The sequence below is a fragment of the Onychostruthus taczanowskii genome, unplaced genomic scaffold (assembly GCF_017590055.1).
Source record: "Onychostruthus taczanowskii isolate IOZ18803 unplaced genomic scaffold, ASM1759005v1 scaffold10, whole genome shotgun sequence".
Lineage (NCBI taxonomy): Eukaryota > Metazoa > Chordata > Aves > Passeriformes > Passeridae > Onychostruthus > Onychostruthus taczanowskii.
In genome coordinates this window covers 337,591-362,085 of record NW_024496526.1, presented here as the reverse complement: position 1 = coordinate 362,085, position 24,495 = coordinate 337,591, and the positions used below count along the sequence as shown (strand labels likewise).

General features: G+C 49.6%; 2 protein-coding genes across 2 annotated transcripts; one reads left to right on the top strand and one right to left on the bottom strand.

Moving 5' to 3' along the window:
• Positions 1 to 1,593: 1,593 nt before the first annotated feature.
• On the bottom strand, positions 1,594 to 15,743 carry LOC121337701. Its single transcript, XM_041407972.1, has 4 exons — positions 13,105 to 15,743; positions 3,655 to 4,661; positions 3,351 to 3,523; positions 1,594 to 2,622 (listed from the first exon to the last, which is right to left on the bottom strand). The coding sequence occupies exons 2-4, from the start codon at positions 4,061 to 4,063 to the stop codon at positions 2,245 to 2,247; spliced, it is 960 nt and encodes a 319-aa protein (XP_041263906.1). The 5' UTR covers positions 4,064 to 4,661; positions 13,105 to 15,743; the 3' UTR covers positions 1,594 to 2,244.
• An 80-nt stretch (positions 15,744 to 15,823) lies between these two features.
• Positions 15,824 to 24,456, top strand: RNPS1 (RNA binding protein with serine rich domain 1). The gene is made up of 7 exons (XM_041408211.1): positions 15,824 to 15,915; positions 19,006 to 19,161; positions 19,434 to 19,625; positions 20,795 to 20,897; positions 21,427 to 21,580; positions 22,023 to 22,164; positions 23,365 to 24,456. Exons 1-7 carry the CDS (start codon positions 15,824 to 15,826, stop codon positions 23,468 to 23,470), a joined length of 945 nt encoding a protein of 314 aa, XP_041264145.1. The 3' UTR covers positions 23,471 to 24,456.
• The last annotated feature ends 39 nt before the right edge of the window (positions 24,457 to 24,495 follow it).

Genomic DNA, 24,495 nt, shown 5'->3' with positions numbered 1-24,495 from the left:
TCCTTTTCACAAAGCCTCTGTTTCTGACAGTGCAGACTGCAGGTTCTGCAGGAGGTTAAGGTAACACCAGTAAATCCTGGATCATGCTGGGAATCTCAGTAGGTGCAGTGTAAGGGCCATCAGTGGTACTGACAACATGCTGTGGTGGGAGAGCAGAAAGCTGAAGGCATGTAGCACACAACAGGTGATGCTGTGGCCACAGGGAAGAGCTCTTCCTTGGAGCAGGATGGAAATGACAGACACCTTAGGATTACCTTGGTGGGAAACGCCTTCCATGCTACAACATGACACTACATTAAATAATAACTTGGTGTTCCCTGATGTGGTCAGGAGGCAAACAGCAGCTGAACACTCAGGCTGTACGTCTGTCTGAAATAAATGTTACAGTGGATGGGTCATTTAACCAGCCCAGGTAGTTTATTTTTATAAATTTTGCTGGGTTTTTTTTTTTATTGCTGGATAAAGAACTGATATGCAAGAGTTAGAAGTGAGGAAAGTTCTTAGAATGCATTTGGGAAATAGAAAACCCAGTATATATATATATATATATATTTTTTTTTTTTTAATAATTTAAGAAATAGCCCAAGTCAGATTTAGGGAAGCTCTTTCAGAAACCAGCGCAGTTTTAAGTACACATGCCAGGGAACAGCAGTTGTTCTGCTCCTCTTTTTCTCTGAAACATTAAGAGAGACATTGGAAAACTGTGCCTGCTGAGTGCTGGTCATCCAGCCTCTTCTTTTCAAACCTGAGGTGCAGATTAGCTGCCTTGTGCAAAAGAGCAGAGCAACTGATCACGTGTTTTTCTTCATCTGTTGCTTTTCAGACATTCTCAAAATCACACCACGATCAAAATGAGTGACCTCAGGCAGATGGCAGCAGACTTCCAGCTCTCCTGGGCACAGCTGGGTCTGACAGCCCTGGGCCAGCCACGTGTCCCGGGGAGCAGAGCGGGTGTCCAGCTCCCCCGAGCACGGGGTGCTGCACAGACCTGCCACAGGATCTGCATCTGTGCATGCGTGTACAGCTCCGTGTGTGTGTCTGTGCACAAACACCTCCATTGGTTTTTACCCTTCTTAATTTTGACCTTGGACTCAAAGAGACCTCAGAAACAGGCTGGGGACTTCTCATAGGCACAGGCTGTGCCGGCACAGACAGAAGCCTGCTTGGCTGATGAGGAGGAAGGACACATGCTCTGCCATCCCTTGGGATTCACTACTGGGTGCTGAGCCCAAGGCCACCCCATCAGACCTTTCCTGCTGGCAGGCATGGCCAGTCTCTGGTCCTTCTGGACTCCACTGCTCAGTGAGGGCCCATCAGCCTCCCCTGTGCCCTTCTGGTTCAGGCAAGGGAGTTCTCAGCATCATGACCTGCTTTGCTGGAGCAGCTCTGCAACACCAGCAGCCTGCTCTAGGGACAGCCCTTACAACTGGGGATCACAACCAGGAGGGTATCCTGCCCAGGAAAACCGGTTAGAGGAGAGCTGAACACCCAGTTAATCAGGTCCTGCCCAGGTGCAACTCTTACTGGTATGGTCCTGCCCGTATCTTGCCAGACAGTGGGCAGCAGCAGTACCAGACTCCAGATCTGCTGGGTTTGTGGGGTGAGGAGGGTGAAATCTGCTCAGTAAAAGATTGTTTCCTACAAGTCTGATCTATCCCTAATGGTGCAGCAGCTGATACCAGGCTCCAACATCATCATGTGTGGAGCGCTGGTCTCACCTCATGGGTTTCTGCACCCTGTGCAGTTCCATGCGTGGTGATAGTGACCCAGACAGATCCAGCCTGCTCACGGGCTGGGGTGAGGGGTAGGGAATAGGCAGATACTGATCCCACACTGATTCTGAACCGTGGCATAGACACATTTTTACTGAACAAGCTTCTGTGGAGGGGAGAGCAAGATTGATCTTCATGGCATTGACCCTCATGGGAAGGAAGCTTTCTGTATCCTTGGAGTCCCACCTCCCTTCTGTGTCCATGTTAGCTGCATCTTCTCCTTGCAGGCAACTGCCTTCTGCTCAGGTCCATGGGCCCCAGTCAGCTCCAGTGCCACAGGATCAGCAGCACAGGAGGAGCAAGGCCTCAGTCTTCCACTGTCCAGCCTCTCGTGCCAGGCAGTCCCTTCCAGTCAGCAGGGCTGGGAACATGAGGCACCAGGAACGTTCTGCTGGGTGCTGCATGTAATCCTTGGCAGCCTCTGAGAGACGGTTCTTCCAGCCGGCTCCACTAGCACAGGCCTTGTGGGGGCTCACATCAGCTCCATCTTGAACTGGCTGAAGTTTGGCATGCTGGGTGAGGGCTCGGCCATGCTGCTGAAGGGGCCGCAGGACTGGGTGGCTGGCACAGAGCCGTGGCTCATGGTGGAGCTGAGCTGCTGCAGTGTCATCAGCACCTCCTGCTGCAGCCGCTGCTGGTGCTCCTGCTGGCGTTCCAGGCGGCACTGCCGCTCCAGCACCGCATGCAGGGCCTGGCTCAGCTTCTGCACCTCCATCTGTACAGCATCCAGCTTCTCGGTGATGGCAGGGCAGCTGGGAGCAGCTGGGGGCACTGCTCCGCCCCAAGCAAGGCTGCGATTTTCTGGATCCACAGAGTTTGGCAAGGCAGTCTGAGTGCTGGCATCTTTGACCTGGAATAGTGAGAGGCAGGAGAGAAGGGAATGTGAAATATTACCAGCTGCACGTTCAATGGCAAATTTAACAAGGGATTTATTCTGCACTTAGCTCCAAGGCTCAGAGAAGAGCTCTCAGAGAAAGGCGTCACCTCGCTGCAGACCTCTAGACCTCACCATGTGCTGTGCTTCAGCCCCACCCAGCCCCTAAGCTGCTGCTCCCCTGCAGCCCCTGGTGCACCATGTTGTTAGCACATGCTGATCCATCCTGGGTGAGTGCCGCTGAATGGCAGGGCGGCTGCCCAAGCTGATGCCAGGCTTGTGTTTGCTCTCTGCAGGGACAGAAACAACATATCCTGGATTTTGATTTATAGCCTTGGGTGGCTGGAAGAACCTCCTGAGACGGTACTGACACCAAGCCTCAAAAAGAGGTTTGTGAGCTGCCAGTTGGAGGCCAGGCCTGGCGTGACTGGCATCTCCATGGCCAGCAGCGAGTGCTGGCTGGAGGCGGGTGGGCGCGTGGCCTCCCCCCACCCAGAGGGGCTTCCCAGATATATTTGCCAAGTGTCAGGGTTAGCACTGCTGGGGAGTGCAGCTAGCAGAGGCTGGGGGCACTCTGGGAGCCTTTCACCCCCCGAAGCCTGCCCCACAACATGGTGTAGATGCAGCAGGGTTCTGTGCAGGGCTGGCCAGGTGGCAGCAGCTCCTGGCTGGAGCAGATGGACTCTCACATCCTGCCATCCTACCTTTTTCTGCAAGAGGATAGCCCTGTCCACTGTCTTCTTTTTCACCATCAGAGCTGAGTTCTGGGTGGGAGGCATGACCAGCTGCCCTCGGCTGGGCAGTGGCTGGGGCAGGGAGGCAAGGCCCCCCAGAGCAGTCCCTGGAGCCAGGGCTGTGCCTGAGGAGCTGTCATCACCTGCAACAACAGAGAGAGAAACACCTTAAAAGGAGATCCTTGGGGGGTCTCCAGTGGGGAATGGGGCCCTTTCATGAGCCCACCAGTGCCAGGAAGTGGCCATGGTAAACCCCAGTGGAGCCAGGCCTTACCATTTCCAGGGGCCAGCCCCGTAGCCACAGTGTCCCCAAGCTGCCCACCGTCCTTGCAGAGTGAGGCCACACTGACAATCTGGATGCCTTCCTTGGTGTCCTGGCTGCCAGCACTGCAGGACGCCCGGCTGCCCATAGGATCCCCGGTGGGCAGTGCAGGGTGCTGGGTGCCCAGCAGCCTGGGGGGCTCAGCCTCATGCCCCTGCAGCGGGGGCCAGGGCTGGTCCCCATCCCAGCCAGATGCCACTGACCCCGGCTCCACACTCTTCCTCTTGAGGAAGAGGTACACGGCCTGCGGCGTCACCCGGATGTCATCCAGCTCCAGCACCTTCTTGATCTTGCGGAAGCTCAGCCCAGCCCTGCGCAGCTCCACGATCCTCCTCTTGGCGTGGTCATCCAGCCGGCCCATTGCTGCCAGGACTCCTCCTGTGCCCGGCACCTACATCCCCGGAGTGCATCCGTGGTGGGGATGCTGGCACCCCCCAGGCAGCTCTATGCCCCGTGATGGTGCTCAGGCTCAGCTAGTGCCTTGCTGCCAGGCTCCTGGTCCTTGCTCTGAGTCCATGTGGTGCCATCCCCAGCAGTGACACAGTTCCCAGGTGGAAAGGGTGAAGGAGGTGGCTCTTCCCGCCAGAGTGAATATGGACAGCCCCACGCCTGTCCCTCGCTCACGTGGAGCCCCTTTAGAGAGAGGGGTCCAGCTTGGTCCCCCAGTCTGCCAAGGGCACAGAGGATGGTGACGGGCTTGGCTCTTCCCAGTGTCCTGAACTGGATATCAATCCCACCCCGCCAGCAGCAGTGAGGAATCAGAAGCAGCAACTCAATGTCTCAGGAAGCCTGGAGAGAGTCCTGGCAAGTGATGGGTCATCGCACGAGGCTGGCAGGACTCCACTGTGTCTCCCTGGTGGCCCAGAAGGTCACGGCAAGCAGAACTGTGGAAACTCCACGTGGGAACTGCTGGTGCTGCAGAGCCTGCCCTTGGGTCTGGGGAGGACACTGTCCTGTACCTTTGGGAGAAGCAAATGCAATCACTGATACACTTGTAAAGAAGGCACAACTATAAATATAATGGCTGCACTTCCTGTGCTTCCTCTCTCACACCAGGTACATGCCTGTACCACAGAGGGATATACCTTATATATGTCTATACATGCACGTGTATGTGTCTGCACAACTATGGTGGAGAGTATTTTCCACTTTCTACCAAATTCCTTAATCTGCAGGCATTTCTTGGACCCTCAGTGCTGCAGCTGCTCCCTAAAGGACATACTTTTAGGTTTCACTTCACCAAAATAAATATCTTCCAGGAATTCACAGAAGGCAGCAAAACGCTTCCGATTAGAGACTACCTCAAATGGCTGCTGCCAAGCAGATGTGATACAGGAACTTTTTCCAAACCACACGCCCCCAAGGTACATGTGGATCTCAAAAAAGACAATAATGTGTTATGTTGGCCAAGAAGGCACAGAGACATCAGCCTCAGGGAGAAATTGAGTCAATTTGATAAGAGTTTTGCCCCTCTGCATCTTACTTGTTCCATGGCAAAAGAAAGACACATTAGCTGCAAAGATGTAGGCTCTACTTTGATTCAGCTCTGTTTATGTCTAGAGGCCACCCCATGCCCTGCTTGTGTGCATTAGGGACTTTGTAGAGAAGAGCTGGGGCAGTGGTATTGGAAAACACACATCCTTGGATGCGGACAGTACAATTGCAGAGCAAGAGCAAAAGGTCAGAAATTCTCAACCTTCCCCACATCAAAGGAAGATGCTCCAAGGAGACCACCACCTTAAAGCTGCAGGTGTGAGGAGTTTGAGCTCTGGCAATATACTCTGCCCTCCTCCCACAGTGTCTCCAGCCAGAGGACTGGAGTATCCGAGCAGCTGGTGACAGAAACATATCATTTACATAAATGCCAGGAAAGCCAACAGCCATGGCTGCAGCCTTCACCCAGCCTCCACAGGGAAGATGAGGAGAGCACCCTGGAGGAGCACCAACTCCACACTGCATCTCCTCCAGCTTCTTCTCCACTGAAGGTGTTGCTCTCTGTGTACCAGACCCATGTCCCAAATCCCTCCTGCTCATCCCCTTCAGCCCTTCCCCAGCCCTCGACTGAGATCCCACTGCCCTGCCCTGGTTTCCTGGGCTTGGGGAAAGTTCATCGGAGGCACAGACCATCCCTGCTCCACTAATCCCACATAAGTTCAGCATTCCCAATTCACAGTGTTCCCTCAGAACCCTCCATTTGTTGGAGGAGCAGCAGGATGAGGAGTTTGGCCAGGATGGCTTCAGGGCATGGATATGGACAGCAGCTCCCTGGAGATACCATCAATGCTCAAGGCTTCACCCAAGCTCCTTATCCTTCAAGAACAGCACTTGCCTCTGCAGCAGGGCTTTAAAAAAAATCTATTTACTGATCAGAGGTAGACCAAGACCTGAAAAGAGAAGACGCTGCAAAACAGGCTGCAAAACACCTTGAAGGCAGACAAAGTGCACAACAGCTACTCCACCCCTGTCAGGTATGGGAAAAGGGTTACCAGCGAAAGCAACATGAGTCTATTCCATAAAATACAGAATCACAGAAATCAGCTAGGTTGGAAAAGACCTCTGAGTGCAACCTTTGACTGATCAACACCCTGCCAATTAGACCATGGCACTAAGTGCCACATCCAGTCTTTTCTTAAACACCTCCAGGGATGGTGACTTCATCATGTCCCTGGGCAGCCTATTCAAATGCCTGACAACCTTTCCTGTGAAGAAATTAGAAATTTTTCCTGATGTCCAACCAGACTCCTCCCCTGGCTCAGCCTGAAGCTATGTCCTTGTCCTGTCACTAGTTCACTGGGAGAAGAAGCCTTTCAGGTAGTTGTACAGAGTGATAAGGTTACCCCTGAGCCTCCTTTTCTCCAGGCTAAACAACCCCAGCTCCCTCAGACATTCCTCGTAAGATTTACCCTCTAGATCCTTCCCCAGCTTCACTGTCATTCTCTGGACTCACTCCAGCACCTCATTCTCTCTCCTGATTTGAGGAATCCAGAATGCTTTGGATGGAAAGGGACCTTAAAACCCGCCTTGTTCCACTCCCTGCCATGGACAGGGACACCTTCCACTATCCCAGGTTCATACAGGCCCCGTCCAACCTGGCCTTGAACACTTCCAGGGGCAGCCACAGCTTCTCTGGGCAACCTGTGCCAGGGCCTCACCACCCTCACAGGGAAGACTTTCTTCCTAATATTTCATCTAAACCTACTCTCTGACAGCTTGAAGCCATTCCCCCTTGTCCTATTTCTAGATGCCCTTGTAAAAAGTATCTCTTCATGCTCCTTGTAAGCTCCCTTCAACTACTGGAAGGCCAACTCATAAGATCCCACAGTCAGCCCTTGCAACAGCCTGGCCTGGCTCCATCTCTATTTATAACTTTATTTATCAGGTCTTGCTGCAAACTCACAGTTTTCCTGTACTAAATGTGCTCCCCATTTCCACACTGAGTCCATCACGTTCTCCTCTTTCTCCCTCTCCAGAGGGTATTTTCCCCAGGGAGCTGCAGCCTGTGCTATGCACACACCTTATCAACTTACACATTCACAATAGACATGAGATCTTTACACTCACCTGGCCTTCAAGGTGTTTGTTACTCTCCAATAATTTTTACACAAGGAAAAACAAAAATCAATTCAATGAGAGGGAAAGATTCAAGGGTTTTCCTAGACCTGTGACTGATGAGGTTCCCTTTGCTTTCCACAGCCAGGCTGGAAGTGACATGGTTCCTATAATGGTTTCTTACACCACTTGGGAAAAGTTAATTCCAGTGCTGGTTTTGCAGGAGGACAGGAAAAAGGAGCACATTTGTGTAAGAAAATTCACAGCAATTGTGGGAGCTCACCCTCTGCATCTAACGCTTTCCATTTCTGTGGATATCAGGAACACAGAGAGGGTTCATCTCCTCCAGAAAATCCTGAAACAGTCTCACGTGGACTGACTCAACTGCTGCTATTTCTAAAATAGAGTAGCACCACAAAGTTGGCTTGGCTGGCATTTCCATACAAAGACTGGGTGCCATGAGCTGAGTGTGGGCAATAGAAGTCCCCTGTTCTGAAATCCTGCTTGCCTCTGCTTCCCTGGCTGTCACACTGTGTTCCAGCCACAGCTGCAAGCCCTTTGGCAAACCCAGATTCAGCAGCCACAGATTTTTCCCCTGCAAGCTGCAATGGCTTTTCATGGTATGAAAGTGTCTTCCTGCCACACCCCTTGTGTTTTGCAGTGGGATGAGGATCCCTGGGGGAAGATGCAGTGACTGGATCACTCAGTTTACTTAGTTCCAATCAGAGAGGGCTGTCATGCAGCACCACAGGCTACAAGTTTTTCCCTTTAGTGGGTTGGCTTCTGAGACCTCACACAGCCAGTTGGACATACACATTTGCCTTGTTACACCACCACACCTGCAACAGGAATTTTACTCCAGCCTGCCAATTTAGGTGTCTGTCCAAATTTCAGATTAGCCACCCTTTCTTCAGCTGCTGCTGAATGCTTGCAATGTCTGAGGTCTTTATGTACTTAGTTGTAGCTGAGGAAGGCCCTTTACCCCAGTATTACTGCTGATAACTCTGCATGCAGCTATATCCACAGAAACACAGCCTAGAGCCTGGAGCAGCCTTCCCATCACCAGGATTGTTTCCTTAGTTCCCATACGCTCTGGCCTAGATAATACATACAAAATGAAACAGCCTCAAGAGAGGAGGAGAAAGAAGACAGCATGCTCCAGACTTCCTTTCAGAGCAGAGTGGATTTAAGGTCTAAAAAAGAGGAAGAGCATGAATTCAGTCTTCCTGCAACTCAAGTGATGTAACCACTAGCCTTAAGCCAAGCAGGCTCTTCCTCTGCACAACCTGTTGCTGTGCTTGTGCAAGCCCCCACTCCAGGTGAACCTGAGAGAGAGGACCTCCACAGTGTCCATTCTGCACGTCCTTGGGGTAGAGCTCCCTCACCTGCCTGCACACACATCCACCCCAGCCACTGCACCTGTCTCTCCCACAGTTCTTCTGGCTGATTACCTGGCTTCGAATGCCAAATTCCCCAAGGGCAAAACATTAGCTGTGTGACCGTGGAGCTGGCTCATGTCTGGGAAGATTAACTTCTCCCTTTTGTCTCACAGCTGCTCTTGGACACAGGCAGTTTTTATCCTAGGGTACAAGCAAAGCTGCTTCTAGAATTCATGCTGAGGTAAAGCAAGGAAGACTTAATCCTTCAACAGACATGGCAAAGGTCACTGTGCTTCCCTGGGGCTGTGTTTTCTCAATGGCTGTTTCAGCTGCATCAAACCTGTGGCCAGCCTGGCCCACGAGATGGAACAGCCTTGAAGACATGGAGGCATTTATGTACGGATGGCCCTAATCAGAGCAACAAGCTCCCATCCACTATTTCAGGAGCAGCAAAGTCATGAGGCAGCAGGAACAGAGGAGCAGCAACAGGTTTCACCAGAGAGACAAACTGCCGATACTGAGAACAGATGTGAATGAAGAGGAGGAAGGAGAGAAGCAAAAGCTGTGACCCACAGGGAGCATGAAGATGCAGTGCAAGAAGATACAGCTCATTGTCTGGTCTCAGCAATTGAAAACAGACACTTTATGTTGTTAACATCCCAAAGCATGTTGAGCTTAAGGGCTTGCTGTGCCACACAGTGCAAATACTCCTGCCCTAAGAAGGTCCATGTCAGATCATGAAGAACAAAGTTGGATGTGGCTATGTCTCTTTCCTTTCAATGTTCTTTGTACAATGCAAGGCCGGTTTACCAAGGCATGGGAAACAGTTACCATTCACAATCGATTCAGTGTTGCCAAAAGGGGATCGATCCTCATGGACCTTGTAAAAAGACACAAGCCAAATCTGTCAGATCTGGGCCTTGTGATTACGAACAGCTCGACAAGGTTCTCTTGCCCACACTCTCCTTTGTGTCTGATTTCCAGACCTCCTTCTCAGACCCCCAGCACAGCCTGGAGCAGCTGCAAGCAGCTGGGGAGGGACACTCATTCATCTTGTTTAGTTTTCTTGCTTTCCTGTAGTGTTCGGAATAGCTGCTGCAAAACCTGGCAAGACAAGTCCTTTTTCACTCTGCATCAGCTTGGAAGGGAAAATAATTATTATAAACATCTCCCAGAAGCACAGGGAAGACAGTGCTGGTTTACATGGGATTCAGATATAGATTCAGACAGCAAGAAATATATCAAGTAGAGCAAAGGAACTGTGGAAGGAGTGAGTCTGCTAGGGATGCCCAAATCCTCACCCTGCAGAGAGCTGTGTCCATGGGGAGGACAATCCTCCACTGGGCTTCCTGCCCTCCGAGTCCTGGTCCAGAGCCTGCCTGGCACAGCTCGGAAGGGACATGGATAGTTCTTTGCTATTAATGCAGAGAACAGTTTCACTGCAGTAGGGACAGACTGGGAAGTCGTAGCTCTGCAGAGACAGGTAATCAGAAAAGGCTCACAGAATCACAGGACACCCCGAGTTGGAAGCGACCCACAAGGATCACTGAGTCCAACTCCTGGCCCTGCACAGGACAGCCCCAAGAATGGCAATGAGCTGCCCAAGGTGGTTCAGTGGAACTTAGCCTGGAAAAAGATGAACGGTATTAGGTGTCCAATGCTGAAATGTTGCCAAAGCAGAAAGATCTGTGCCAGGAGAAAATGGTCATTTCTCCTAGGCTACAATTTTACTCAGTGCCACTGTTCTGTGGGATTTGCCAAGCCTTATGGAAGCAATAACATTATCTAACAGCATGCAGCATCCCACCTTACCTGTGTACCTGACCCTTTCTTTGTAAAACTGGTGAAGGAGCAGCTCTGTTACAGGTTTTATCAAAAGGTGATGGGTCAGATGAATTTACACAGTGCTGCTGCTACCTGAGCCATGCTGGCTCCCCTCTGAAGGGATAACCTCAGAAGAAGATTTTAATCAAGTTGTACTTGAGACATGAGAATGGCAGATAGAAAGGGTTGGCCCAGGATTTGAAGTGAGCTGTTTAGAGCCCATAGCTCAGTTTGCTCCATCACCTGCTCTGACAACAGCTGTGCTTTCAGAGCAGTTGAGGAGCTACCCCTGCCTGGCCACACTTTAAAAATCAGATCCTAACATGGAAAACATAAAAATTTATGGTTCTACTTTAAGATTTTCAGAATGTGAACAGTGAAGAAAGCTGGATCTCCACAAGGTTTTTTTAACAGTTTTGGGGGTTGCAAAAAAAAAAAAAATTGAGTACAATGGTACACATAGTTTGCCCTTGCCTCAGACAATGCTACTGCAGCCTGGATCTCATTGGGAAACAGGGTATAGAGATATGGTGGAAAGATAAAGTGTGTTGGGATGTTTGGGATCACAGGGATCACAGGTAACAACACTGTGTTAGTGTTGTTAGTACTGTTACCTCACCTTTGAGGGGAGAAAGGGAACAGTATCGGGAATACTGGAAAATCCTCCCTTATTGGTGAATGAGTCCCAGGCCATACACCACAGAGCAGAGACACTGTATAAAATCACACTGATAGCCTTGAACAACAGGCTTTGCACTGGATCAACTCTCCCACAGCCCAAAACCCAGCGGTCACCCTCAACATTTTTACCTCGTGTGACAAACTCAGCATGGTTGTGATGCTGTGTCTGGTAAAGGTTAGGTACGTATTAAGAAATTATTTGGAGCATCCAAACTGGAACCACAGCTAGAAGGAACAAGATGCTTTCACAGAGCACCTAGTGGCCTGTGGGAGAGGAGCAGGCTAGATTTCACATTCTGGCTCCAAAATCTATCTTTGCCCTCACACTGAACAAATTCATCAAGTGAACTTTAGTATTCAGACAAGAACAATAAATGCCAAGTATCTCACTGTCCTGCCTTTACCTGTGCCTCTCTGGAAAGCATTAGGTACTCGGATCACTGCTCTCCACAGACACAGCCCTTCCAGCAGAGAGAGCTGCACTGGCTGCACCACAAGCACACCTTGAATTTCTAGTCTTTCACGTGCCTTAAGAGCAAACAAATAAATCACTGCAAAACGTAACATACTATTTATTCCTTGTGGTGAAACCAGGACATTTGTCTAAGTTTAGCATTGAGCAGGTATATTCCAACAGCATCAGGACAGAAGAGTGTTGCAGGAAAATGAGCATCAAGGCACAGTTTTTAAGCTAAAAGCCCTGAAATATACAAATGTATGCACTGACACATCCAGAGACAGACAGTCATGAAGTCCTAAACCTGTTCATGGCCTAGCTACCAGTGGGCACTGCAAGAATAGCCTTAGAGCTCAAGAGAGGGCCAGTTGTTCAGAAACTACGGCAGATACTTAACAGACCTGTAACTATTTCAACTAAATTGCTAAATTCACTCCCTTCTGTAGATTAGAGAAATGCCAAAATGTCCTATTTTTGTTGTTCCAAATCTATGTAGCTACTCAACAACTGGAAGCAGCCATTGGAAACTCTCTCAACTCCCTGCAATGACAACTAAGGCTGTTTCTACACATTTGGATGAAAAGTTTCCAAGTCCTCAGAAGACAAATGCCCCACCCTGCAATTCCTCTAAGGAAGCAACACAGACTGTATCCTCTGGAGCCACACACACACCTACCCCTACTCTCACAGAAGTGCAGGAGTGACAGGCTGAACAGGAGGCAGGCCAAAGATCCCGCAGCACAGGGAAAACAGCAGCACCCGGGGGCTGTGGGCTGAGCTCGTGCTGCAGTGCAATCCCCACGAATGCTAAGCAATGCCGGCTACAGGGGGCTCACACCTCGCCGTGATAAAGGAATGCCAGTGTTGCTGCGGGCAGAATGACCCGCTGATCACCTGGATCTCCGGGGCCTCAAGGAGAGCTCTCTGTAGTTGCCACCAGAACCCAAAGCCAATTAACAGGAAGGACAAATGAAGCAAGTTGCAAGTCGGCGCAGCACACGGGACAAGCGCGCTCAGCCTCAGGCAGCGTTTAGCGACAATCAGCTCCAACTCACGGGCACCGGAGCAGAGCAGCTCACCTGCGGAGGTGGCTGTAAGTGGCCTGTCCTCAGCAGAAGCCTGGGAATGCACGAGGGAAGGGACAAAAAAGCACTGAAGTATGAGCCAAAAGCAGCGCTCACACAGCTCTGTTACTTCACCTCCTGCTCGTCCACCAACACATGGGCAGTATCTAAAGGAATCTACACTTCGCTGGAAAATTGCTGGGCAGGCTTCTGAGTTTAAGAAGCGGCTGGAGGACAGCACTTCAGATCGGGCATGCCACTCCCAGCTCCGACACCGAACATCAGCACCGCACCAGCCTCCGCACGGCCGCGGGCCCGGAGCCCTGTCCTGCTGCACCTTCCCTGTGCCCGCACCACTGCCGGGAGTTCCTCTCAGCCTTCCCCACGCCACTCCCAGCACCCAAACGAGCTCAATGCACGGAAGCAAATGGGCATAGCACCCACGTACAGGGACTCCCGACGGCTGCCGGGGTCCTCTCAGGCGACGGCACCAACTCGCTGCCGCGTTCTCCGGCGGCCGGGAGCAGCCAGCGCAGCCCAGCTCTACCGCAGCCAACTTCAGGGAAGCGGCTGTTTGAAAACCTCCTGTCGTCTTTGTTCGGTTGGGGCAGAGCCAGCAAGGGCTGCCGGGAAGGTCACCCAAGCGGACACCGATGTACAGGAAGGGCGGAGCCCTTCTCGTAACCCTTTCGGGGCAGCCGCGCTGCAGGGCGGCCAGGAGCGGCTTCTCCTTAGGGCACAGACCCGTCTGTCCCGTCCCGGAGCACAGCCCTGGCGTGGCTGGTCACACCCGTGCCAGAGGATGCAGGAGAAGCCTCACAGGAGGCAGCGCTGCCGTCCCCACAGGTCCCCTCCAGCCCTGGAAGCAGCAGCTCGGTCCCTGCGGGGGATGGCGGCTGCCGTGCCAGCCGTGCTCCGGCGGCGGGCAGGGGCCACAGCGGGGCCATTGCCTCTGAAACTGCAGCGGACAGTGCTCTGAGCTGCTCTCATCTCTGCTAGTGCCCCCAAATGAGATGTTAAAACGTCTCTCCTCGTTCACGCTTGGCTTAAAGGCTCAGTCCTGCCAGCTGCTGGCAGCCCCTGGCAGCGGATCAGAGCCCCCGGCCCCCGTCCTGGGGCTGGCCCTGCTTCAGCTAACCGCTGCCAGCAAACCTTTTTTACAGCACTGTTACTTTTCTGCTGGGTCAGTGACCTTACCCGCCCTGGAGAGATGATAGCTGTTATGAGAATAAGGGTGTGCAGGATTTTGGGATCAGTTAGCCTTTATGGCTTTGCCATAACTGAGAGAGAAAAAAGTGTTAAACACTGTGAGTGCAGACAGGTTAGGCTCTGCTCCCAGCGAACACGGGACAGGATAAGGGGAAGTGGCCTCAAGTTGCACCAGGGGTGGTTTCGTTTGGATATGTTAGAAATACATATTATATTGTTGGCTTTTCACAAATATTAAGATGAATACTACGTGTACAATGTTAAAATAACTTTGCTTTTTTGCTATTAACAAAAGCTTAGACATGGTAGTAGTGGTAGCTGATATCGTTAAGAGTGAGCTGTCTCTTTAGTCGGGATAACATCCAGTGAACATGTCCTGAGGACCTTGCTATTGATATGCCAACTATCAGCATCTGCCGTCTGAAGGAAGCATGGATAAAGGCCCAAACTGGAAGTGACAAAGAGAAAGGACCAAAACCACAGCCAAGAAACACGCGTACTCTAAAAAGGCAGACCAAGGCGGGACCATGCAAAATAGTTCCTGGAATAGGTAAGCTAGTTTATAGAGAAATATGAATATGCTAAATTCTGTGAATACGCAACACACTGATTTAATGGAAAAGGTATTTGAGAGGTCTCTCTGAAGATAAGTGTGCTCTTGGCTGATTTTAACCCTTTCCTTTATTTCTGTCTCCTACTGTCTTTTTATTAAACTTTTTAAATTTTACCAGGAAAGTGAACCTCGTTTTCCACAGATAGTAGAGATATACTCCTCGCAGAATGCTTCATTCAGGCACTAGAAGAGGCTGCCCAGGACAGTGGCAGAATCACCATCTCTGGAAGTGTTCAAAAAATGTAGATGTGGCATCTGGGGACGTGGTTTAGTGGTGGCCTTGGCAGCACTGTGGGAATGGCATTGGAATTAGACTCCGTGATCTTAGAGGACTTTTCCAACCTGAATGATTCCATGATTCTAAGCTCATCACGACAGTCTACTAATAGTCCTCATTTGACATAATGCACTTTCTCATTGAACCCATGTAAACTTTTAGCAGACTACAAAATTGCCTGTGAGAAATCTGCCCTTTAACAAGATGCTGTGGACAGAACAACTTCCTTTTTGCTTTCTTTGTGGTTTTCTTTGTTTTCTTAACCTGTTCCATGCCAGGTTTTATGTAATACCCCTTGGTTTTGCAGCAGAACAGAAAATAAGCCTGTTTTTCTTCTTGCCACACACGAATTTACAGACACCTGCCCTGGTCTTGCTCATGTCCTGTGATGGAGGTAGACAGGACATATCCTTCCACTGCATTCACGAGGTGAAGATTCCATCATTAGGAATTTAACAGATGTCTCTGGCCACACACATAAGCTGATCAGCACACCTGCTTCTCAGAAAGATCTGTCTCTTTTAAGGCCCTGCATTAGGGATGGGGTCCAAATACACTTCTGGCTTTGTTCCTCTGAAGTCAAAAGTCAGGCAGCCAGTGTGGTGAGAAGGTCAGAGGTTCAGTGTCTGCAGCGGCAAATCTCCTTTTAAGTTCACAGCCAACACATTTGGCAGGGAGAGAGAGAGAGGATATCCATCCCACGACATTAAATGCCACTGTGTGGTGCTCCATCTTAAGTCTTTCATTCTCCTCTTCCCAATTTTCTTGCTGAGTTGAGAGGGCAAATCCCCTCACAGCAGCGCCGTCCCTACACCTCCCCCCCTCAGATCAGAGTCCGCCTGCTGTGAACCTGCACCTGAGACAGGGCGGGCCACAATTCACGTGCGGGAGCTGCAGCCTGCTGGGTTGTCAAGCTCTTAAAGCCCAGAGCTGAAGCCCCAGCCGCTACTGTCATTACCGTGCAGGACGGGGTTTAGCAGAACCTTTATTCCAGCCCCGGGGTAGCGGCACCCTCGCCCCGCCCGCTCCCGTTCGCTTTAAGCCCTTCCGCCCGTCCCGCCCCGCGCTATGACGCCGTCACCGCGCGCCGGCGCTGCCCCTTCCCGCCCGCTCGCGTCAAACTCGCGCGACGGGCGCAGAGCGGCGGCGGCGCCGGAGATGTGAGTGCGGGGCGGGGGCTGCACCATCCGCGTCCATCCGGCCAGGCCGCGGCACGATCGGCCCCTCCGTCGCGCGGGGCGACGGAGGGAGCGCGCTGGGGCCGCCGAGAGGCGATGGCGGCGCGAGGATCAGGGATGCGGCCTTGGAGCCGCGGCCTCCCGCGGCCGGAGGCGGGGAGGGCAGGGGCGGGAGGGCCGGGGCGGGGCCGGCCGGGGAACCGGGCCCGGGTGTCGGCGCCGCCGCGGCCCGGCCTGCGGGAGGAGCGTTGTGCGGGCCCGAGGGCCGGGTTGCTGTGCTGATCTCGCGGGCCCCTGCCCCACGGGGCTCTAGCGGAGCCACGGCGTGCGGGTCTGGCTGCCCCGCGCTTCGCCGCCCGCAGAGCTGGGCCGAGCGGCCCTAGTGGGCAGACAAGTGCCGGAACCCTCCGCACGCCAGGTGTTCTGCCGTTTTGCAGCTGAAGACCTGGAGTAAACTGTCAGTAAAGGACTCGCCTGTAGCCTTACGGGAGGCCTGAGGGCGAGCGAGTTTGCTTCCTCTGCCGCAGAACTGCTGCTCTGAGTGTGCAGATTCTGTCTCTAAAGCCAGAAGCGTGTGTGGGATGGTCATTTGGTTTGTGTCGATTGCTCTTTAGACTTTCTGTTTTGTGGTGAATGCCCCTAAACCAGCTATTTTTCAGAGAATGAGAGGTTTTTGTAAGGAAGAAACATGTTGCTTAGAAATGCAGTGTTGTTTAGCCTTGTGTGAGGACTGTGATTTGTTCTTTCCACATTTTCCAGTGAATGCCTGAACTTGTGCAGGTGAAAATGCCCACAAGGTAGGTGAGGTTTCCAACTGAAGTGAGTTTGGCCAGTGGCATTCCTGAGAAAGGATTAAAACCACTGGTTAGTTTGGAGACTGCTTAAATGTAGCATTTGGTGAATGACGTACCAAAGCCATGTGGCTGATCTGCCTGGTAGGTAAGTGCCTGTCCCAAGGAGCAGTAAGCAGTGAAACCTGAAAGGAGAATGTAGCCAGGTGGGGGTCAGGCTCTTCTCCCAGGCAATGGGCAACAGGACAAGAGGACACAGTCTTAAGATTCACTGGGGAGGTTTAAATCAGACTTTAGGAAGAATGTCTTCACAGAAAGGGCGATCGGGCCCCTGGAAGGGGATGCCCAGCGAGGTTGTGGAGTCACCATCCCTGGAGGTGTCTATAGAAAGACTGAGTGCTCTGCTCTAGTTGACATGGTGGTGTTGGGTCAGAGGTTGGACTTGATGGTCTCAGAGGTCTGTTCCAATGTAATTGATTCTGTGATGCTATGTCCTGCCTCAGCAGCAGGCTGGGTAACAGCAAACATGCTGGTCTTTATCTGTTTCCTCTTCCCTTCTCCCAGGAGGGGCAGAACCAGATCTGACTCCTGAGCAGTAACAGATAGTTTTGTATGCCGATAACATTATGACTTTGATAGTCCACAAGTGCAGGAGGAGCTGATGTGTAGGCAGAGATAAGCCAAACCTGGCTATGGGATATTGAGAAGAAGAAAAATGAGCTCTGGGTGACCTAATTGCAGCCTTCCAGTACCTGAAATGAACCTATAAGAGAGATGGAGACAGACATTTTACAGGGGCCTGGAGTGCTGGGAGAAGGGGGAATGTCTTCCCACTGACAGAGGGCAGGTTTACATTAGAGATTAGAAAAAAATTCTTCCCTGTGAGGGTGGTGAGGTCCTGGCCCAGGATGCCCAGAGAAGCCCCCATCCCTTGAAGTGTTCAAGGCCAGGCTGGAGCAACCTGTTGTAGTGAAGGCCATAGCTGGGGGTTTGGAAAGTGATGAATTTTAAGGTTCACACCGTCCCAAACCAGTCAGTGATTCTGTGATTTTATGAAAGGAAAATCTTAGGTTTTCTGGTCTTGTGAAACCAGGAGCCTGTCTGTTCTGTACTCCCCAGCTGGCCTCATGCAGTGGCTTTGCGAACTGCATCCCTCAGACCTTGCACTGGAGAGGCACAGAGCTGGAGGGAAATGTCCTGCAGCTGAGTGACATACAGGTTTGCTTGCCTTGACTCCCTTCGTAACGCCCATGGGACAGTCTGCTTTCTTCCTGGTGCTGGAGGAGACATTTCCTTTCCCAGCAACTTCTGCCAGTGGCACATCTGTGGTGTGGGTTTCCTGTCCTCCATGCAGGAAGGCCATGGGTGTTTCTTGGTTTCTGCCGGGAGCTAGGTTTGTGAATATTCATTTGTGTTGTTTCTTGCAGTTGGTGTATTAGGGAAAACTGTGAAGCTGAAAATCAGATAAGCAAGTTTGGCTGTTCAGAAGTAATCTCTTCCCAACCATACATTTAATTGCAATTCAGAGAATAAAGTGATTGCTTACCAGAAGCACAGAAGCAAAAAGATTGTTGGATGCTGGAGAAGTTTTTTTCTTGTTCACTGAATTTGCCTGTGATGCACGTGGGGATGGAGATGTTTCCAGCATCCCACATTACAGTGCATATTCAGTGCTGCTACAGATAAGGCTGGCAGCTCCAACACACTTCGACTCGTTCCCTGAATGTTTAATTCTTTGGTAGTTGAGGGTGTCACATTCCTTTAGAGGTTATTAAAATGGTAGAGGCAGGTCTGTAATGCGGGTTTTAAACAATCGCCATGGAATAATCAAAATGCTGCATGTTTATAGATGTTGCAGATTTTGTGATGGAAGCAGCAGATGGATACAGTAAACATCTAGAAGTCAGCTAGTGCCCAGCATTTCAGTGTAGATAGAGAGGTGTTAAATCTGTGTCCTTTTGGATCTAGAGCCAATAGAGAACTGGTTCTCTGAATCCAGTAGTTAGAAGTGAGATGTGAGACATGGGGCCCCTTCTGCTGCTATGGATATCTCTGAAGGAGAAAAGGAGTTAGCAGGATTGAAAAAGAAGAGTTTGCTAGAACTTTTTCTAGAGTGTCTGGAATTGCCTAAAGCTTTAACTCCACAATTTCAGTGATCCTGAGTTACATTCAAAGTTCAGTGGCTTTTTTTACTGTCCTGTTCTTTATTTGTGTGTGGGGCTTTTGTTGTCTATGTTTTTTTTTTAAATTAAGCAATGCTTTCTGTAATTTGTTGTTAAAGGGCTCCCTCACCAACCAAGCGCAAGGACAGGTCAGAAGAGAAATCGAAGGACCGGTCCAAGGACAAAGCAGCTGCTAAGGAATCGAGTGAAAAGGATCGTGGTCGGGACAAGACACGTAAAAGACGCAGTGCCTCCAGTGGGAGCAGCAGTACCAGGTGGGTACTTCTGTGGGAGTGTTACAATGACAGCATTTTCGGAAATCAGTGGCTTTATTTGTGCTAGTCCTGGGCCTGTTGAAAGCTTGTGTGGTGTCAGTCACTGTGCGATTTTGTCTGACTTAAGAGGGTTTATATTTTAGGTATGAATTTCTTTGGTTCTCTGGTGAGCTGTGGAGTTTCAGTCGCAGTTTCTCTAATTGTCAGAAGTTTCTCAGCCATTGTTTTTCTGGGTATTCCACTAATTTTTATTCTTCTCCCCCTTGAAACAGATCCCGTTCCAGCTCAACTTCCAGCTCAGGGTCCAGTTCCAGCACTGGTTCTAGCAGTGGCTCAAGCTCTTCTTCTGCCTCTAGCCGCTCTGGGAGCTCCAGCACCTCGCGCAGTTCCAGTTCAAGCAGCTCTTCTGGCTCTCCCAGTCCTTCTCGACGGAGACACGACAACAGGAGACGGTCCCGCTCCAAGTGAGTTTTATTTGTCTTCTAGGAATTGCCAGATGTCACGTTAACTCCATGTAGAATGCAAGATTATGATCAGAACAGATTGTTCTCTCAAGACCATTTGCTTTCTTCGTAACTTAGAGATGTGAATTTTGTTAGAATGTGTGTGCTCTGTTTCCTGTGTGTTCTGTAGGAACAGAGATTAAAAACCTAATTTCTAATAGTTTAAAAAATTTAAATACTACATTTTTTAGAGGCGGTTTTAATCAGTGTTTCCTTAGTAGCATGGGTCTAGATCAGAGTAAAGCTGTTCAATTCCTGTCAACTACAGCCATGACTAACAGAAAAGTTAGGGCTAAAACCGGCATATATGTGTACATATGTATATTTATATTCTTATTTATAAAAAATGAAATAGGAAGGAGGGCAGAGGAGGCTCCTGTGAGGGTAACATGGGGAATTAAGCTGTCTTAATGTCTGTACAGTTTTTCCTTTGCGTAAGGCGATGAAGGCTGATAAAAATCTGCGTAAGGCTGTGTGGGGTTTTTGTATCATTCAATTTATGGACTTTAAGATTAGGAAGAAGCAGAAAGATAAATTTTCTACATACTGGTTTTGTTAGATTTTTTATTTTACAGATTGAAGTTTCATTCCAGTTGGTTTTTTTTAACTGCAAAGGCATTGTGATATGCAGCTAATTTTAAAAAGATTTGTTTACATTTTTGGATCTCTGTAGTGAGTGGAAGATACAGAAACACAAATTGTTGAATCTGTTAATTTGCCTGGTTGTGGTATGCTGTGATCTTTGTGGCCTTATTTTGCCTCTTCAGTTGTTGAGGCAAAGAATGTTTTTGCGTTCACAACTGGGAAATGCTTTATCTATGACCACAACTTCATAGAAGTGCTTGCTAGATTTTGTGTTTGCTACCCTAGCTGCAGTGAAGTTGAAAAGTTGCAAAAAAAAAAAGTTCTCAAATTTCAAAAGGTTTGAAAGCAAAAGCAGACAAGACAGATGCAAGTTCTGAGGTGTTTCTGAGTGGAACACCCTTACCACCACCCCAACACTGTAACTTCTTCAGGACAAAGATGCCCTTCAATAAAAATGGTATTTTTAATCTTGTGATAATGACTGACTTTGGTTAAGTCCTGCATGTTCCCTGAAAACTGTAAATGTTTACTGTTGTCCAAATCAGGTCCAAACCACCCAAGAGAGATGAAAAAGAGCGGAAGAGGCGGAGCCCATCACCCAGACCCACAAAAGTGCATGTTGGAAGGCTCACTAGAAATGTGACAAAGGTAATAATGGCATGTACCCTTGCAGTCAAGCATTCATGTTCTTCTGTGAGGATGTGTGAGTTGCTCTTTCAAAGCTCTCTGAACCTTGGTTACTAGGGAGTTGCCAAGGTGTTGCTGTTGGATATTGTTTCTTTGTGTCCAGGTTGACCGGTGAGGAAAATTTTCATATGATTTCACTGAGTCAAATACTATGAAGCCTTCTGAAAAACTGTAGTGCCTAAGAAGTCTACCTGTTTTGTCAACATCCCAGACCTTATATCCTGCTTTACTAGGAAGAAAATGATAGAATTTGGGACAACAGCTGAAATTACCTTGGAGGCATAAAGGATATTGGGCAGTTCTTGATAAAGGATCTGCAGAGAGCTGGGCTGGCTTGAGTTGTCTTTGCTAGAATGTAGTTTAAAGGTCTTCACGGGTAAAATGTTTAGGCTGCTGAAAAAATTATGTGATGTGGATTTACTGCTCTGTGCCAGCCAGACCTGGCTGGTGAGTGTGCTCTGTGTTCATAAGTCTTGGTCTCTCTCTGCAGGATCACATCATGGAAATTTTTTCCACTTATGGAAAGATTAAAATGATTGACATGCCAGTTGACAGGCTAAACCCACACCTCTCCAAAGGTTATGCTTATGTGGAGTTTGAAAACCCTGATGATGCTGAGAAAGCCCTGAAACACATGGATGGAGGTAGGTACTGACCTGCAAGGAGCCTGTGGGCTTTAAAAAAGCTTCAGAGTAGATGGATTTGATCAGAAAGTGAGTTAGAGGTGATAGGGATGTCTTTGGTGAACAGATGTAAAGTACTGTCAGTTTTCAGCCCAAATGGCTTTTGTGAGGTTCCAGACAGATCCAAGAAATCACAGAACTATTAAATCTTTTTTTCAAAGCAGTGAAAAAAACAATTTTAAGCTTCTATGGAAACCTTCCCAGGTTTACGTCTGAGCTGCAGTTTGGTGGGATTAGATAAAGAAGTCTAGTAGGTGTGTCAGAATAGCCCCTGAGCGGGGGGAGCTCCGTGGGCTGACCCCACTTCAGTTGCTTGTGACAAAGCAGTGAGTTGCAGTAATATGAAGTGTATGTGTTAATGTTGAAAAATACTTACTTCCTGTTTCTGTGGTGCTCTGAAAAGGCCAGATTGACGGTCAGGAGATCACAGCCACAGCTGTGCTGGCACCGCGGCCTCGACCACCTCCCAGACGCTTCAGCCCCCCCAGGAGGATGCTGCCGCCGCCGCCGATGTGGCGCAGGTCCCCCCCTCGCATGAGGAGGAGGTGAGAGCTGGGACAAGGCTTTTCTTCTCAGTAGCAACTCGTTATTGCCGAAAGACTTGGCATGGGGACAGTCCTGTTGGGCTTCACTTTCCGCTGCCAAGTGACAGTAACTCATTTTGGGCATTGGTTGAACCTGGGTTGCAGTTCCTAACTCGTTAGCTCCAGGGTGCCTGCTCTGGTCTGCGCCCTGAGCTCAGTCTCTGGGAAAGGTGTCATCCTTCCCAGCCTAAGTGCCTTCTGCATAAAGGCTTCAAGATGAAGTGGGAACAGACTTTGGCTGACAGAACACTTGTGGCAGGCTGTGCCAGCTTCTTGTATTTTGGAAGCCCTTGTACCTCCCTCCCTTATTTCTGAATGGGCACATGACCAAAAAGCAGTTCTGTGTCAGGTGAGTGGAGCACACTGGCCCCAAGGTGTGATCTGACAGTTGTGCAACTTGGAGCTGCCTGATTGTGCCCAGGTAAGTTCTGAGTCTTTGGTGTTTACATGTCTTCAAAATATCTTACTTGTCAGTAGTAATTTGATTACTGAACAGCTTTCAGCCACAGGTTTAAAAATGAGCTGTACTTACTGTGGCACAGGATCCAGGAGGATCCAGGGGGCTTCTTGGTGCTCCTTTAAATACACCTTTTGCTGAGATCTCACAGATGCAGGTTTGCCTCCTTTGTTATCTTTTCTACTCTACTTTTAACTGTCCTGTTAGCTCTGCTAGTATGCTGTGCCTGGAACCTCTGTGTCATAGCAGCAGCTATACTGATACGACTGTTGGTTGTAGTACTGAGAAACTTGAAGCTATGCTACTTCTGGAGTAAGCTTCCTCTAAGGAGCTTCCTTGTAATTTGAAAGGATTTGGATAAATCCTTGCCCTGAATATCACTCTTTCAGGAGTCAAAGATGACTTCAGGTGAAGGAGGATCTGATGTAGTATCTGAGCTCATTTTCCTGGAGGAAGAAGATAAGTTTCTTGTCTGTTGTTCAGGTATTAGTCATTTTTTCCAATTCCTTAAGCAGAGGGAGGATAGCCAGAATAATCCTGCTGTGTCCTCTATGGAGCTGTGTTTTGCTCCAGCTCTTTTCCCATGCTGTGTGAGCGATTTTGGCCGGAAGCAGGGAAGTGTTTTAAAAAAGTTGGTAGCTGAGCTGACCAATTAGTTGAACCTGTTGCTTGTCTCCTAACGAAACTTTCTCGTGCCCTGCCAGGTCCCGCTCTCCTCGGCGCAGGTCCCCTGTTCGCCGGCGATCCCGATCCCGGTCTCCTGGGCGAAGGCGCCATCGCAGCCGCTCCAGCTCCAACTCCTCAAGATAAAGCAAAAGGACTGGACAGCTTTTTACTTTTTAACTTAAATCCCATCAGATGGAATATTGTACCTTTTTTTTTTATAATGAGTCTGGGTGAGGAGGAATGAGAGATAATCCTGGCAGTGAAGGCAATGTAAGAGGAGAGAACACCAGTTCCTGGCCAGTAACCTTTACTGTGAGGCTTCTGGATTCCTGGCATTGAATTGAAATTATTTAAAAATGGCTTTGATTTTAAAGGCTGAAGAAACATCTTTTCCAGACAGAGGGAGGGAAAGATGTTTCAGCCTCTCCTTCTCCAGTTAGCAGCTGCTGCTTGGTGATTGTAAACGTTTAGCACGCTGTACAGACCAGCATGTAAATCTTGAGCTAGTTCAGAACCCTAGTGAGTAAGACAGTGAGCCACATATCTTGATCTCCAGGTGCCAGCACAGGATTTTATCAGGGCAGCTGGAGCCCAGACCTGCCTGAGACTTAGTTCAGTTCAGAATTGTTACTTTATTCCAGTTCCCCCGGATGGTTAGTTTCTGCAGAGTAAGCTCTTCTGTAATACTGACACCAGGCAATCACCACAGAAACAATGGTCCAGCCCAGTGAATATGACACTGTAGAGAAGAAGCTGGAAAGCCTAAGAAATGTTCTGTAGCTGCCCTCTTAAGTGATTTCTTTCACCTTTTCGTTGAGAGTATTGGTAAAAACTTCCTACTCAGCCCACAGTGAAATAGTGTGAGTGCTTTTACAAATCCCAAATGAGCAACTGAGCACCAACCCCTTGGAAACTGCAAAGCAGAGAGGGAGGCTTGAAGCCATTATGCTGGCTGGATTAACTGGGGTTCACGCAGGGAAAAGTAAAGAATGTACCACCTGTTGTACAGTCAGTACTATACAGATTTTTTTTGTTTGTTTGTTTTGTATAACTTTGTATCCTTTCGGGCCCTGTTGTGTTTGTACTTGTGTAGGACAAGCAGTTACTGAATAAAGCAGTAGGGTTGAGAACGGCTGTGCTGCCGCGCGGGGCGGGGCCGCGCGGGGCGG

Excerpts from the sequence above, each read along its gene's own strand:
- LOC121337701 (XM_041407972.1), bottom strand. The coding sequence starts at position 4,063 with ATGGGCCGGCTGGATGACCACGCCAAGAGGAGGATCGTGGAGCTGCGC. Across the intron at positions 3,524-3,654 it reads GGGGCTGGCCCCTGGAAATG|GTGATGACAGCTCCTCAGGC; the intron begins GTAAGGCCTGGC and ends CTGTTGTTGCAG. Across the intron at positions 2,623-3,350 it reads CTATCCTCTTGCAGAAAAAG|GTCAAAGATGCCAGCACTCA; the intron begins GTAGGATGGCAG and ends TCACTATTCCAG.
- RNPS1 (XM_041408211.1), top strand. The coding sequence starts at position 15,824 with ATGACGCCGTCACCGCGCGCCGGCGCTGCCCCTTCCCGCCCGCTCGCG. Across the intron at positions 15,916-19,005 it reads GCGGCGGCGGCGCCGGAGAT|GGCTCCCTCACCAACCAAGC; the intron begins GTGAGTGCGGGG and ends TTGTTGTTAAAG. Across the intron at positions 20,898-21,426 it reads TCACTAGAAATGTGACAAAG|GATCACATCATGGAAATTTT; the intron begins GTAATAATGGCA and ends CTCTCTCTGCAG.